Source organism: Metopolophium dirhodum, chromosome 2 (genome assembly GCF_019925205.1).
Source record: "Metopolophium dirhodum isolate CAU chromosome 2, ASM1992520v1, whole genome shotgun sequence".
NCBI classification, from domain to species: Eukaryota; Metazoa; Arthropoda; class Insecta; order Hemiptera; family Aphididae; genus Metopolophium; species Metopolophium dirhodum.
Genome location: NC_083561.1, coordinates 15852330 through 15866811, shown reverse-complemented (window position 1 = coordinate 15866811; position 14482 = coordinate 15852330). Strand labels below are relative to the sequence as shown.

At 28.8% G+C, this 14482-nt stretch overlaps 1 protein-coding gene across 3 annotated transcripts; it reads left to right on the top strand.

Annotated features, from left to right (window-relative positions):
* Positions 1–5065: 5065 nt before the first annotated feature.
* On the top strand, positions 5066–7829 carry LOC132939862 (mitochondrial fission 1 protein). Of its 3 annotated transcripts, none has more exons than XM_061007268.1 (5): positions 5066–5203; positions 5328–5422; positions 6148–6363; positions 6520–6625; positions 6946–7829. In XM_061007268.1, the coding sequence occupies exons 2-5, from the start codon at positions 5372–5374 to the stop codon at positions 7041–7043; spliced, it is 471 nt and encodes a 156-aa protein (XP_060863251.1). In that variant the 5' UTR covers positions 5066–5203; positions 5328–5371; the 3' UTR covers positions 7044–7829. The 3 variants fall into 3 exon arrangements, with proteins under 3 accessions (XP_060863251.1, XP_060863250.1, XP_060863249.1); XM_061007267.1 differs by having other exon boundaries at positions 5077–5267; XM_061007266.1 differs by having other exon boundaries at positions 5077–5282; positions 5338–5422.
* Positions 7830–14482: the final 6653 nt, after the last annotated feature.

The window sequence follows — 14482 nt, the reverse complement described above, 5'->3', positions numbered from 1 at the left end:
TTCTTATCGCGGGCTGAACTGCCCCCATCACGTCAACGGATAATAAACTAATTATCATGGCTAAATAATAAATACATTATATTATGCTATATTTTATGCTAATTATAATATACTAATAAATAGGGCTAGGATTTATATGTATTTATATAGCCAAAGTATGTATTTATACAACAAAAATATGTGCTAAAGAATTCAAAATATGTATTGTCAAAAAAAAAGATGGGTAAGTGAATGTCGCACTGCTGTACAGTAGCCAGTAGGTTACAAGTGGGTCACTGTAATGGATGGTGTTAAATTTGAATTCAATGATATAATATCATTGTATAAGAAAAACCATTCTGAGCGAAAACGGTCCGTCAGCCTATGATATTACCAAGTATATTTGATAATATTATTGTGAATAAAGTAATTTATAAATAACCTATATTTACGTGGAGCTTTGTTTTAAATTTTCAATCCTTAGCTATAAAAGTTGAACATTTTATACATTTTTAACTACAAAATAATTATTAAGTCATAAATTTCATAAATTTTGTCAAAATTTGAACTTTAAATGCTTATAAAAATAAATTGTGCCTATATATTTTTAATATTTTCAACTGTTGTTGTAACAATATATCAGGAGCCTTGCATTAAATTTTCACGCTTTTTTTACCCAACAAATAAAGTTGTATTGATATTTATAGAAAAAAAAACTAAAAAAATTTAAAACTTACAATGTTCGTAAACAGCTCAAAAAGAGTCAAATTATTTTCAAAATTTGATCGTGTATAGAAAATGCTAATATAAACATTAAGTGAAATTTTCAAGTATCTATAGTCATACGTTTTTTAATTACAACAATATAAGAAAATCGTTACATGAGATATCGAGTGAATATCAAAAGTTGTAAAAATATGAATTTCAAACGCTCATAAAAATTTAATTTGACTTTCTTGTAGACATTTTTTTTTTGATAGAGGTAGACAAACTTATGGATAATCTTGTATTACATTTTCAAATCTTAGATTTAAAAAGAAAATTTTTTATGAATTCTCAACTCAAAATAATTTGCTAATTTTCGTGATTTTTCCGTATTTTGTCAATATTTGAACTTTAAATGCTTATAAATAAAAACTGTGACTAAGGATTTTTAATTTTTTTGATGTGCCTTTGAAACAATAACCTCCTAAGATTTGAAAATGTAATACAAGCTTATTCATAAGTTTGTTTACCTTTGTCAAATAAAAATGTCTACAAGCAAATCAAATTAATATGCCTTCTATTAAATTTTCAAGCTTTTTTTACCCAACAGATGAAATTTTACTGATATTTATAGAAAAAAAAACTAAAAAAAATGGAAACTGAAAATGTCTGTAAACAGCTCAAAATAAGTCAAAATATTTGGAAAATGTTATGGTGTATAGAAAATGCTAATATAAACGTTCAGTCAAAATTTCATGTACGTCTATACGGTCATTTGTTTTAGAGTTACACCAAAATCCAAAATAGATTTTGCGTAAAAATTCCCTTTTTTCCTAAATTTTTCTTGTTTTTCACGTCGCGTATGATAACTACTGAGAAATTTTTACTTTTGACCCCCCAAAGTACCAACTAGATTCACTTTCCTATCAGAAAAGTTACTATTGAAGAAAATCCAAGCACTTTTACTGTCCTAAAAGGTGATGACAGACACAAAAATAAAAAAAAAACACACATCATTGTAAAATCAATACATTCATCGCTTCGCTCAGAATCTAAAACCAAAAGTAATCTCCTCTAGTATTTTTCTAACTTAATTTTAAATTTCTTACTAGTTAGTGCTCAGCTTAGAGTATCTACAATACATAAAACACATCATTCTTCATAAAAAATAGACAAATATAGGTAATAATTGACATCTATAATTGCTATCAATACAATCCTCAAACAAAATTTAAATTTAAAGTAAGGTATAATATATGGCTGAAATGTTTAGTGGCACATAATATTATGATATATTATGTAATAACGTACATACTATTAAGTATTACTATACGTCGTATACTGTGTACTGTATACGATGTACATACTGTATTTAGAGGTCACAAGTTAAATGTTCAACTTTCAGACACTATAGCGTTATGGCTATAGCGTTTGTGGTTGTTAATAGTTTTTAATAATTTTCATTTACATTTTTATCTATTAGCTTACCTACTTACATGTTCTGTAATCTGTAGAGGTTAAAATAACATATTTCTTATCTATAGGTAGGTAGGTACTACCTAATATAGGCAACTAATATGTAGTTACCAACTTATAGTTGTTTTATTAATGCTATATATTATGTATTTATGTGGTTATTATGGTATAAAAGTCAGAGGTTAGAATACGTTTATTTTACCATATTATTTTCCATTAATTTAAACCCTAGTCCATAGACCTTTTTAATTTCAAGACGTATTTTATTAATATTTATATTACTATACAGTGTTTAGTGAGTTGAGTAAACATACAGAATGGGTACTTAAAAGTTAAAAGGTATTTATGAAGATGAAACCCCATTTAATGTACTCGGGAGTCTACTAATTCTTAGTTTCTTATCTAGTTTAATATTTAAATCTTTGTTATTTTACACAGTACAACAAAATACCTATTTATAGTATTGTATAGGTAATATTAGTATAATTATATTTTCTTGAGGGGACAACTTATAGTAGATTATAGTAGGAAATCGGCGATTGTATTTATATTTATATTTTATGGATTATAAATATTAAATAGGTTAAGTACCTATACAATATATAGTACCTACCTATTAATAGTACATTAGTACCTAGTACCTACTACGTATATTATTGCGCAGTATATATAATATATATTATGTACATAGTAATTATCTTGGTACCAAGCTAACCATCGTTAACAAAGCAATGATGCCGTGATGGGAAATGTAGAATTAATGAAATAAGAATGCAGGTTAATAATAATATAGATGCATTGTTTCCTACCATCTACGTTAACACGACGAGGTACGATGGACATGTATCGATGAATGATTTCTATTCTGAGTTCTGGCAATCAGACCATGCTCAATGCTTTTCAAAAATCGATTGCATCTGATTACAAGCTGTTATGTACATATTATTTGTAATCGTCGAGAGTGTTGAAGATAATTATGTAATAATAACAAATATCATAATAGACATTTTTGAATATGGTATAATTTTTTTTAGTCAATTATTTGATCCTTGGGTATTTTAACAATTTGGCCATTGGGGCGGCCTGTAATTATTTTGGGTGGCTGGGCCACCACAGGACACCTCTTACTACTTAGCTACATGTCTGATAGGTACTCAACTATATACGACCACGGAGATTTCCAGAATTTGCTAGTTATTACTTCCGCTCCTATTCAAGGCAGAAGTTAGGCAGTAGCAACCCACCCATTCTACTAAAATCAGCCCGAACCGGTATCAAAAGTTTCGTCTTAATTTGCTAAAATAGCCGTGGCCTCCAACGAAATTTGCTAGTCAATACTTAATTCTAAAGCTGAGATATGTCCCTAGCCTCACCCAGACTGTTTAATTTTTTTAGTTTTAATTGACTCACCATTTTTTACCTAGAACTTTGAAATCAGCACCAAACAAAAACTAATGATTAGCAAGAATTTGCGAGCCTGATATTAGAATTTGCAAGTTACCCGAGCGGTTAGTAAGAGTTTTCAAAGTTTGGAAGTTAGCCCGCCTAAGTTGTTTTAGATCTTTGAAAATGGTACCAAACAGTGAAGTAGAAATTCGGTATAATGTATAAGTTTGGAATTTGGTGAAATATAACAAAATACAGCCGATGGGGGGAGGGGTGTTGTAACAGTTAACACCCATATCCCCCCTCCGAAATAGCCACTGTTTATACGTATAAAGTACCTATAAATTAAGACATAATAATATAATATGTCAATGGTTTATACGTCATACAAAATTACAGTATTTCAAGACGTGTTTAACTAATTTACTAATTGCCTTATTAACTATTTTATTTAAATATTTGTCTATGCTAATAATATTACATAAATTATTAGTATTAATTACTATAATATAATCTAATATATATCTAATCACTATGTTGACAATGTTGTATATTTTTTTTTTTTTTTATAAAATTATATCCGTGCCTTTTATAATATTCTAAAAATTTTATAATAATCTATGTCTGTGCCATTTGGACTACTGGACTGTGGACTAGGTTGTTACCGTATATATATTATAAAAATACGAATATGTAATCAGTTTTATAAATATTATAATTGCCTATGCGATTACGCACGATTTACAGAAGATAGTACATCGTGATGTTTCGTAGTAAGTATTGAGTCGTAAAATCATAGATAGTAGAAGAATTATACGAAAAAATACTAAATCACAGACTTCTTTATTATTATATATTATCATGATACTGTCTACTACCTATATATAACTCCGTGTACTCAACCAATGGTGGCATCTGGGGGGGGGGGATTAGGATGCACTGGCACGTCTTGTATTGATAATACACCTTGGTCTACACTACTATATAGAAATCTGTGTTAGTAAAATGTGGCGATACACAGACACCATAGTAACTATAAATAGAAGACTATATAAGAATATAAGATATTAACACAATATATTAATATATTATTATCTATGCCTATGCGTAACATAAATACAGAATAATGCTTACACTTTACAATAACCATGTTGATAAGTGATAACAAACGCGATCAGCTGCTGAGTAGTTATGCGGTGGTAATTATTGTTGACTGTTCAACTGTCTCACTCGCACACAAAATATACATTATACACTATACAGTCAATGCTACAAATTACAATGCCTAATAATAAATAATATTATTTTTTAATTTTGATTTTTGATAATTAATGATAAGTTTATTGTATTTACTCATTATTTATTATTTATAATACAATCCAATCGTTTTGACGTCTTCAGAATTTGAAATCTCACTAAAACGTACTACCTAAAAACCATGGTTGTAGATATACAACCGTGCTAAAAACTATTATATTTGATTACAATATATATTATTATCATCGTGTATGTATGGCTTATCAAACTATATACAATAATAATAAAATAGTGTAACTGTGTAATTCCAAACATTGAGTCAGATGATACGTCATACGTTTACCCGACAAACATCTATTATTTGATATTTCGTCAGAATCGGATTAACTCGTCTACAAAGGTCTGTCAGTCCGCCCAGTTATCTTTATTCTACGAGTCCGCCGTAGTCTGCCGCCACCCTTTTGGTGCACATAAACGACGTACGTTTTTAACTTTTTTAAATTTATTATAGTATTTTTTTATAGTGGTAAGTAGTTGGCAGATTACAATTTTGAAAACCTCCGAGAAAATGGACGTTGAAGACGTTTTAAGCGATGTGGTCACCATGGAAGATCTTAAGGTAAGTCCTTATTGTTTATCTATTTGTATTCTCCATCGATTTACGATGCCCATTCAATAGCCATTTCTTAATCTTTTGCTAGCGGACACTGATTTATCATTACAGTTTTTGTTTTTAAGTACCTACGTAGACACTGCTAGTTTTTAGATAAAAGGCCTTCCTTGTACTATCTCAGTTGGTCTGGAGTCCAACAATACAAAATATATACAATACTGTTGTGTTCCCCTCTCGGTTATGTCAGTTTGTGGCTTTTGGATTCGTCTTTGGTGCGGAAATAGATATTTTATTGGAATCTCTAAGGTTTGAATTTATCAAGGAAGGTAAATTAAAGATTTGTTATAATTAACACTATACTTTTTTTGAACGTGGCTATACTTAAATAGATTAATTATGTGTAATAAACATTGAACAAGAAACGAGTATGGTGGAATGGGATACCACTACTTGGTTATATTATACTGCGACGGTCATAATGGAAAACCTTAATTTACCTACCTACAATACTCATAACATTTATTATAGGCTTGTTTTATTTTAAAACTAAAGTTTTCTTTTTACATTTGGTTTAAGTTCAAGGTCATTGTAACATTTGTCATCTGATAATTTTTTGATATAATGCATATTATATTAACAATAAATTTTCGTCTGTTAAAACATAAGAAACTACAATTTGTTATTGGTATAATATTTATATAAAATCTTAAATACCTATTTATAATTTTCAGAAATTTGAAAAAGAATATCATAATCAACTAACTACAGGAACCGTTTCTCAAGAAACAAAGTTTCATTATGCTTGGTGCTTAGTGAGAAGCAATTATCCAGCTGACATCAGAAAAGGACTCATATTATTGGAACAGTTGATTAAACATGAAGCTAATGATGATGATGCCAAACGAAATTACCTTTATTACTTATCATTAGGAAATTCAAGAATTAAAGTAAGTACCGAGTATGATACCTTATGTTTTATGGTCTCATAAAAAAAAAAAATATATAGAAAAAGACCTATATTACAATATGTTCCTATATTTATTGAAGATTCTAAGATTTTATTACTATTTTAAATCCCTTAACAATTAATACATATTTTTCAGGAATATAGTACAGCACTGCAATTCATTAAAGCATTCTTACATATGCAACCTGAAAATATGCAAGCACAGAACTTGTTGATCACAATTCAAAAGAAAATGGAATCTGGTACGTTTTGAAAATAGTTTAATATATTTTGATCATGATCATCATTTAATATCATTATCATCAATGTATTTTGTTCCTTTCCATTATTATACACATGTCAAACCTCCTAATAATTATAATAATGGTATCATAAATATTAAATACTGAAGTATTATAGTTAAACAAAATTAAATCAAATTATAATTATTATTTATGTTAATGACAGTTCTAAAAATAGTTTTATTCTTTGATATTTAAATGTCCAAGTGAATGTTCAAATTAAGAAAAAAAATAGTACTGTATTATATATGTTGTGAATCATTATTTTGAAATTATTTCAGATGCACACAAAGGAATGGCGGTGGCTGGAGCTTTGGCATTAGGCCTTAGTGCTATCGTCGGAATTGGGTTTGCAGTGGCAAAAAATTTGAAAAAGTGATCTTTACATGTAGTTAATTCTATTGACAACCATTTTATTCCTGTATATATTCCAAAGTGTTAAATTTATTTAAGCTTAAGATTTATAATTGATTTATAAGCCAAATATAATTCAATATAAAAACATAATATATATCATGTACATGTAAGTACCCTCATGCATTACAACATTGCATCTAGTAAAAATCTTATAGATAACAATAACAATAATATTATATGGAAAAAAACAGAGTTATTTATTTTGATCTAGATGTATTAAAGACACATGTCCATGATAATTGTTTTTGAAATAGATTTTCATATTAAAACAAATACCATATTATTTGTCTATAAAGGCATTATTATTATTTAGCTTTATATGTTGATACTTTAACTATTAAACTATTAATGCATATTTACTATTTAGTTATTAATTATAATATTTATTATTAATTGTGAATTGTGATTCATAACTTGATTCCAAATCAATTTAATTTGTGAAAATACCATGCTTGGAAAATTTTAATTATTGTTTGCTATCTGTGTTAGAATTTTAATTTAATAATTGGAATACAACATACTTTATATTTTAATAGTGTAGGTTTAGGTGTAATACAATATGTGATTTATGAAAACAATACCTAAATAGTTTGAATTTTCAATTATTTTTTTCATTATGTAGGAGCTTTATCTTGCAATGACGATAATGAATCATTTATATCATATTAAATAGAATATTATTTTATGTTGTTGAGTATTTTAATATATAATTAAGATCTCAAAACTTAATAAAGGCGTCTAATAATTATTTATGTTTCTTTTGTTTTTGATTTGTATATTAAACGTTGGAAGCACGATTATCTATACAGGTTAGACTGTTAGAGGCCAGAGCTCATGAAATGCCATCCAATCATAAGTGGGGCAGACACGCAAACTAACAGAACTATCAGTTCACATTATACGCTATTCAGCTATGTACAATTAAACAACCACAATAATCATGAATGCATACAAATTTAATACTCAAGAACATTTTGAAAACCATATAACTTGGAAACATATTTGTTTTTTTAAATTTTTATATAATTACTAGCTGATCTAATCGAGGGCATTTAAACGAGACAATTTGATGCATGCTTTTACCCATAGATAATATAAGATATATATATTATATTATCTATGCTTTTACCTCATTTGTCCTAGTGAGTAAATACTTGAGGGCTGGAAATCCAAAACGTACTATTGCCAAAATCGAGTTAGATATCGATCGATAAATCGATTGGCGTCGTCAGAATAGATCAAAACGTACTATTCCCATGTCAAATCTGTGTTTTAAAATGACCCTTATTACTCAATCCGAAATGAACCTTATCCATACATAAAATATATAAATTGATTATGATTACCAATATAATAATATATATCATATGAATGTGATAAATAATATTTACATTATTCTTTATTTTATAGTATAATAATATTTGTATAATAATGATAAATTAATTTCAATTGAAAATTTTATTTTTTTATTTTACCAACAATATAAACCTAATATTTGACAGTGATGGACAATAGTGTTATTTTTTCATACCCTCTTTAAAAAAGTTTCACTTCATCCGCGTGTACTTGCAACACTCTTTTTTCACATACAAACTTTGGTACTTGGTAGACATTGATTTACATTCTTTAATGAGACAGTAACTGTCAGTAAGCCATTATTTTCAACTCTAATTATAACTAAATTAATTATTTACATTTTACACTTTTTCTATCTTCACATAAAAAATGAATTCTTTTATTTTTCATTGAATTAAAAATTATCTAACATATAAGAGCATACAATTGATATAATATAATATTCATAATTTTCATAATATTAATTGATAATCGTCCACATTAAAATATAATAGTTATAACTTATAAGTAAATAATACATTTTACATAAAATATATCAAAATGAAGCCAAAAATTAAAAATTCTCTAACGGCTAAGAGCATATAGTTGATATAATATAATATTCATAATAAAACTGGTGGAGTTAACAATCGCCCAAAAAAATATTTCCCTTCCCATTTTTATAGACAGGGGCTTAGGGCTATCTGACCAGTCAACGAGGGTGGACCACGTTTTTCTAATTCTTCAATATAGGAAACTATAAATTCTGAACGTTCATCAGGTATGCTATCCAAAAAAAAATACCGCCGTTTGTCTTTCCTTAATATATCTTCAACCTCTTTAAAATAAGTTTTATATGGTTTTATTGCAGTTTTGTATTGGAAAAATCATTTGACTTTGTAAAAATTCTTCTTAATTTATGGTAAATATAGGTTAAAATAAAAATAAAAATACAGATTAAACAGACTGTAGAGGCCTCCCAGCGGAGATACTACGACATGAGTAGAATTAAATTATTAATAAAAATATAAAAATCAAATATAACGTTAATTTTTTTTGATATTTCCGGTTTTGTTGAATTGGCTGGTTTTTTAAAAAAAGAGATTACAGCTGACATAGAAGTGAAAATCTCGATGGGCCGATACATACCAATCCGGCCCTGACCGTGAAGTAGATACCTACCTAATACCAGTATACCACAAAACAATAATACCAATGTCTATACGCGTGACGGGCTGCCTGTATGGATAATTAATTATGTAGCTATATCTGTACATTTGGTTGCCTATCTAAAACGGTATGGGATCAATCAATTACTTTAATATTATTATTGTGGGTTATAACAAAGCAGCGTGCGTAATGTCATATAATTAAGCCGTGTATGTTCAACTAATTATATAATTTCATGTTGAAGTACCTCCACTGGGACTCCACTCATTCTGTTCTTCATGTGATTTTGTTTATTAGCATTAAATAGGTTCATTGTTCAAATTTATAATAGATAGCCTAATAAAAAATGTCGAGAAAAAAAATTATATGTTCCCATATATATATATATCCACACGAGTTGAGAATTCGAGATGTATTCACGTCCAACGACCGTGTTCTATAGAATTATAGAACACATCTTCTCTATACGTCGTTACAAATGTCAAATACAATAAGAATTACTGACATTAGTTACTTTGATAAAATATTATAGGTACTTATTAAGTATACCCCATATGCCATGCTGGAATTGGAAAAATAAAACAAGTGGCTTTAAGACCTAAAACAAATCAGCGTCCCTTTCAATTCTATATTGCATCCGATTTATGCCTGTCCACCCATTGCAGGTGTATTTGTTTATTACTATTACTACTTAACCGTGGTTGGAATACTTGGAACAATATAATATGTTAATCGGCAATTACTGTATGCGTCGTGTTAATTAACATGTAATATTATGTAAATATTTGACAGCCAATAATATTAATATTTAAAAATTGGTTTCTACTTGGATAACGAATATTTTTATCTATATTTCCCAATAAGTTACAACTTTTATACCCATGTCCCATATCCACAGCAGCGTGACTCTACAGTTAAAGACTCTACGCCCAACCCACTGATTTTACCGGCCGAATTCGTTGGTTTAACCTTAGTTTAACGATTGTAATACCGGCCCTAATCTATATTGTACTGACGTCTGTCATCTATTCTGTTAGATTTCATTGCATAAAACGGCTGCAAACGGAATTGGAGAGTACCTACCTAAGTGTTTTACGTGGTAAAATAACATTATTATATTTATTATGTTCGTGTGTTTCCCAACGATCAATATTTGTCGTGTAGGTACCCAGTGTAGCCGTGTAGGTATACCAAAAAATATAATATGGGTCCGCCGGGTTCGGCTTATACAAGTCGACATGTCAGGTACAACGATACGCCAAGAGTCTTCTAAACAGTGGTTTCAACGGTGTGTAGTACAGGTTGGCCATACTCGAAGAGTTGAGAAGAAGTCGGAAGGTAGACACGCGTTCGAGACAACCAACCATAATTCATAATAAATTACATAATACAAAAAAAATCGTTGGCGTCAATCGTCAATACCGTTCGTTTATGATTATGGCACATACAAAATGCACTGTCTTTTGGCTGCAGCTGCTGAAGCAGTAGCTGACAGGGTGCATGACGGCTCGCCAAGTTCAGCGGGTCATCAGCGATGAATGTGCAGTCAAGGATTGCATTTGTATAATAGTCGCCTCCGTCAGTTTCAGCACTAAAGCGGTTGCAGCCTTTACGGGTTCCGATGGTTTTCACGTCGTGGCTAACCGTGTCCCGTTGAGTTGTGCTGCAGCGTCGATCACTACGGCTAGATCCAGCGTGGTTATAGGGCTAGGGTCGAAAGTCCACCACACACACAGACACAGTTTGGAAAATCCATTCGACACTGATGCAGCCAAAATCATCAGTTATCACGAGCGTCAGATCGTGTAATAAGTCAACTTTAAATATAGGAAAATCGTGCTAAAATCTATGGAAATATTACGTAACAATAATATATTAAAAACCCCAAATATTATACAAAATAAATGTTCGTATTCGTAGGTACCTACTTATACATATACACACTTATTAATATTAATAAAAAATTAAATACATGTTTTATAATATTATATGTACTTGTCAAAAAATGTTATCCCTTCTTACGAAAAAAAATAAACATACAGAAATGCATTAAATTCACAAATATGTTGATAAATACGCGTGGTAGGTAGGTATATAATATGGTTAACTATTGAGTATAATATACTAAGACATTAAATATTAACTATTAAGTATTAAGTATGTACTTATACAACTTACTATAATCAAAAACCTATAACCTTTATGTGCATCCAAATAATTAGTGTATTATACATTTATACGCACCTATATTATAAATCTAAATATCTAAAGGGCCCTACGAACCTCTTCATTAATCATTGGAGCCCATTATCTTTCCGAAGAAATAAAACAATGATAATAATAATGTATAATATAAATATTAATTATCATACTTATTGACACATTGGACGCATGTAAAATTTTTTTTTTGAAAATGTGAGGAGGCTAAATACTTTTTTTGGAAGCTATTGCCCCCCCCCCCCCCTAGTAATGACGATGTAAACACCTATAATTGTTGGGAACGATCGTCCTTCTATGGTGCAATAAATTTCAAATTATAATATGTTGGTTCAATATATAAAATATATATTATGTAGGTACTCGTATATAATAGTAGATACACTATAGTCGCAATTTATTATAATATGTATTAACGTAGGTATAATAGTCTTAATAAATTAATAATATATTATAACTCATAGAGTGACGCGTCTCGTCGTATAGATCATTAATTCATTGATCTCGACGCCAGTCACCGGTGGCAGATGAATGATGATACGCACATTATATTTTAGCATCATAGCATACGGATACCTTATGTCCTTACCCACAGTGGCGCCGAAGTCCATGTTAAGGTCGGGCCGTGGCCCGACCTCTTTTTTGAAAAATGTGGCCGGTAGTTCAAAATGTGGCTGGTAGGTCAAAATGTGGCTGGTAGGCCACATTATATTCACATCATAATTGTATTATGAGTAATATAATATAGTAATGTATATTACTATATTAGGGTACCTCTATAAAATTGTATATAGTAGTATTATAATTCAAACATTTAACATAGTATATTATTAATGTGTATTATGCAACATGGCTGTTTCCTGTAATAAGAAATAGGAATATTTTGTTTAACGATGTGTTAATACTTTGTAACAATATATCGATATTGCCAATAAATTAATATCACGGCTATAGTTTGTAAACATTATAATATTAGATAATAGTATAATACTATCTTTAATCGTGAATCGTGATTAATATTTAATATCAATCTATCCAGCCCCCCGCAAACCGTCATACACTACCCACCCATCATATCATTTTCGGTTAATTTTATCGATGTCCATGCTATTTATAGAAAAAACTCTATGTCATGTCTATTATCAGTGATGTTATTGTTATTGTTATTATTTTATTTGACTATTATATTATGGTGCAACGACTACAACGTACACAGGGCCGGATCTAGGGGGGGAAGTCGGGGATTTATCCCCGGGCGTATAATTTTCGTGGGCGTATTTTAAAGGTTTTAAATTTTAAAAATTTACATTTTAAAATGGACTTTGAAACAAAAGTCATAACTACAAAATAATATTTTAATAGAAATGTGTAATAATGAGTATGTGAATAAAATAATATTATTTTTATTTTTAATTTTAACAAGTAATAACAATGTTATTTTTAAATGGACAAATAGGTACGTATTGCAGTGGAAATACCCGTCCGCGACTGTCGGCGGGTTGACTGTCGCTGCAGATCTAAAATAAAATATTAATAATTGTTCAAATAAGTGGGAAATTAAAATATTGTTGAATTTGATTTTATTATCATTGTATTGTGATTCATCGATTCGCGTGTCCGTGTTAATGTGTTATATTAATGATAATATAGCCTGTATTAGTTTATAAAATCAGTTTATTTTTTACATTTTTGCTGAATTCCATTTTAATTTTGACACCGCAACAGTTAAAAGACGTCAGTGCTCAGTCATTAGTACTCAGGTTAGTACAACCAAAATTAACAATATTACTAGTTTTAGTAATCTGTATGTAGACATGTAGTCATTAGTTTTTTTGTTAAGAACATTTGTGAATATCTAGTATTTGTTATGGAACTTTATTAAGGTGCAGACCGCAGGGCAACCTTTTTTTGGAATTTTTATTTTATTTTTTGATGTGTAGATTTACCCTCCAATTAGTGATATAATGAAGTATGGTAAATTACATTGTTTTCTTGCATATAAATATATAATATAAATACATATTAATAAATTATATAGCCATATAGGTATATCTTTTTTATGAATTATGTAAATAGTTATTTAAAATTTAATCTTAAAAATGGCTTCATTAATTGTAATTAATTGTTATGTAATTTTTAATTAACAGTTATTTATTTTTTTAAATAGAACATAAAATGTTACTTACTACTGATTTAATTTTTTTAGATTATTTATTAAATTAAATACCTATTTGTAGGTTTATTATAGGTTTATTATAGGTCTTTATATTTAACAATGCCTTTTTACAAACGGAAATTTTTTATGAATATTACTATAGCCACTAGATAAATGAAAAAGAACAAAATTAAGCATTGTTACAGATTACACCAAGTACATTATTACTTGCATTTACTATTTAAATACTATTTATTTTCTTGATAAACTTGATAGTACAAAAGTAGGTACAACATAATTAAAACAAAAATACTATCCTATCAATGTGTAACTTAAGTCAGAACCGTTATTAATTATCATGTTTTAACTATTCATCATATTATAATAAAATAATTTAAAAAGAAACTTATTTTTATTTTTATTTATTCTTCAAGAAGATAAAGATGGGTTCCACTGAACATGTTTGTTTATTTTGTTTCATAAATTCTAAGACATCTGTTAAATGTTTAATTGCATACATTATT

Bases quoted from the DNA above. Each gene is read 5' to 3' on its own strand.
- LOC132939862 (XM_061007268.1), top strand. From the start codon at position 5,372: ATGGACGTTGAAGACGTTTTAAGCGATGTGGTCACCATGGAAGATCTT. The intron at 6,364-6,519 runs GTAAGTACCGAG...CATATTTTTCAG, and splicing joins TAGGAAATTCAAGAATTAAA to GAATATAGTACAGCACTGCA. The intron at 6,626-6,945 runs GTACGTTTTGAA...AAATTATTTCAG, and splicing joins TCAAAAGAAAATGGAATCTG to ATGCACACAAAGGAATGGCG.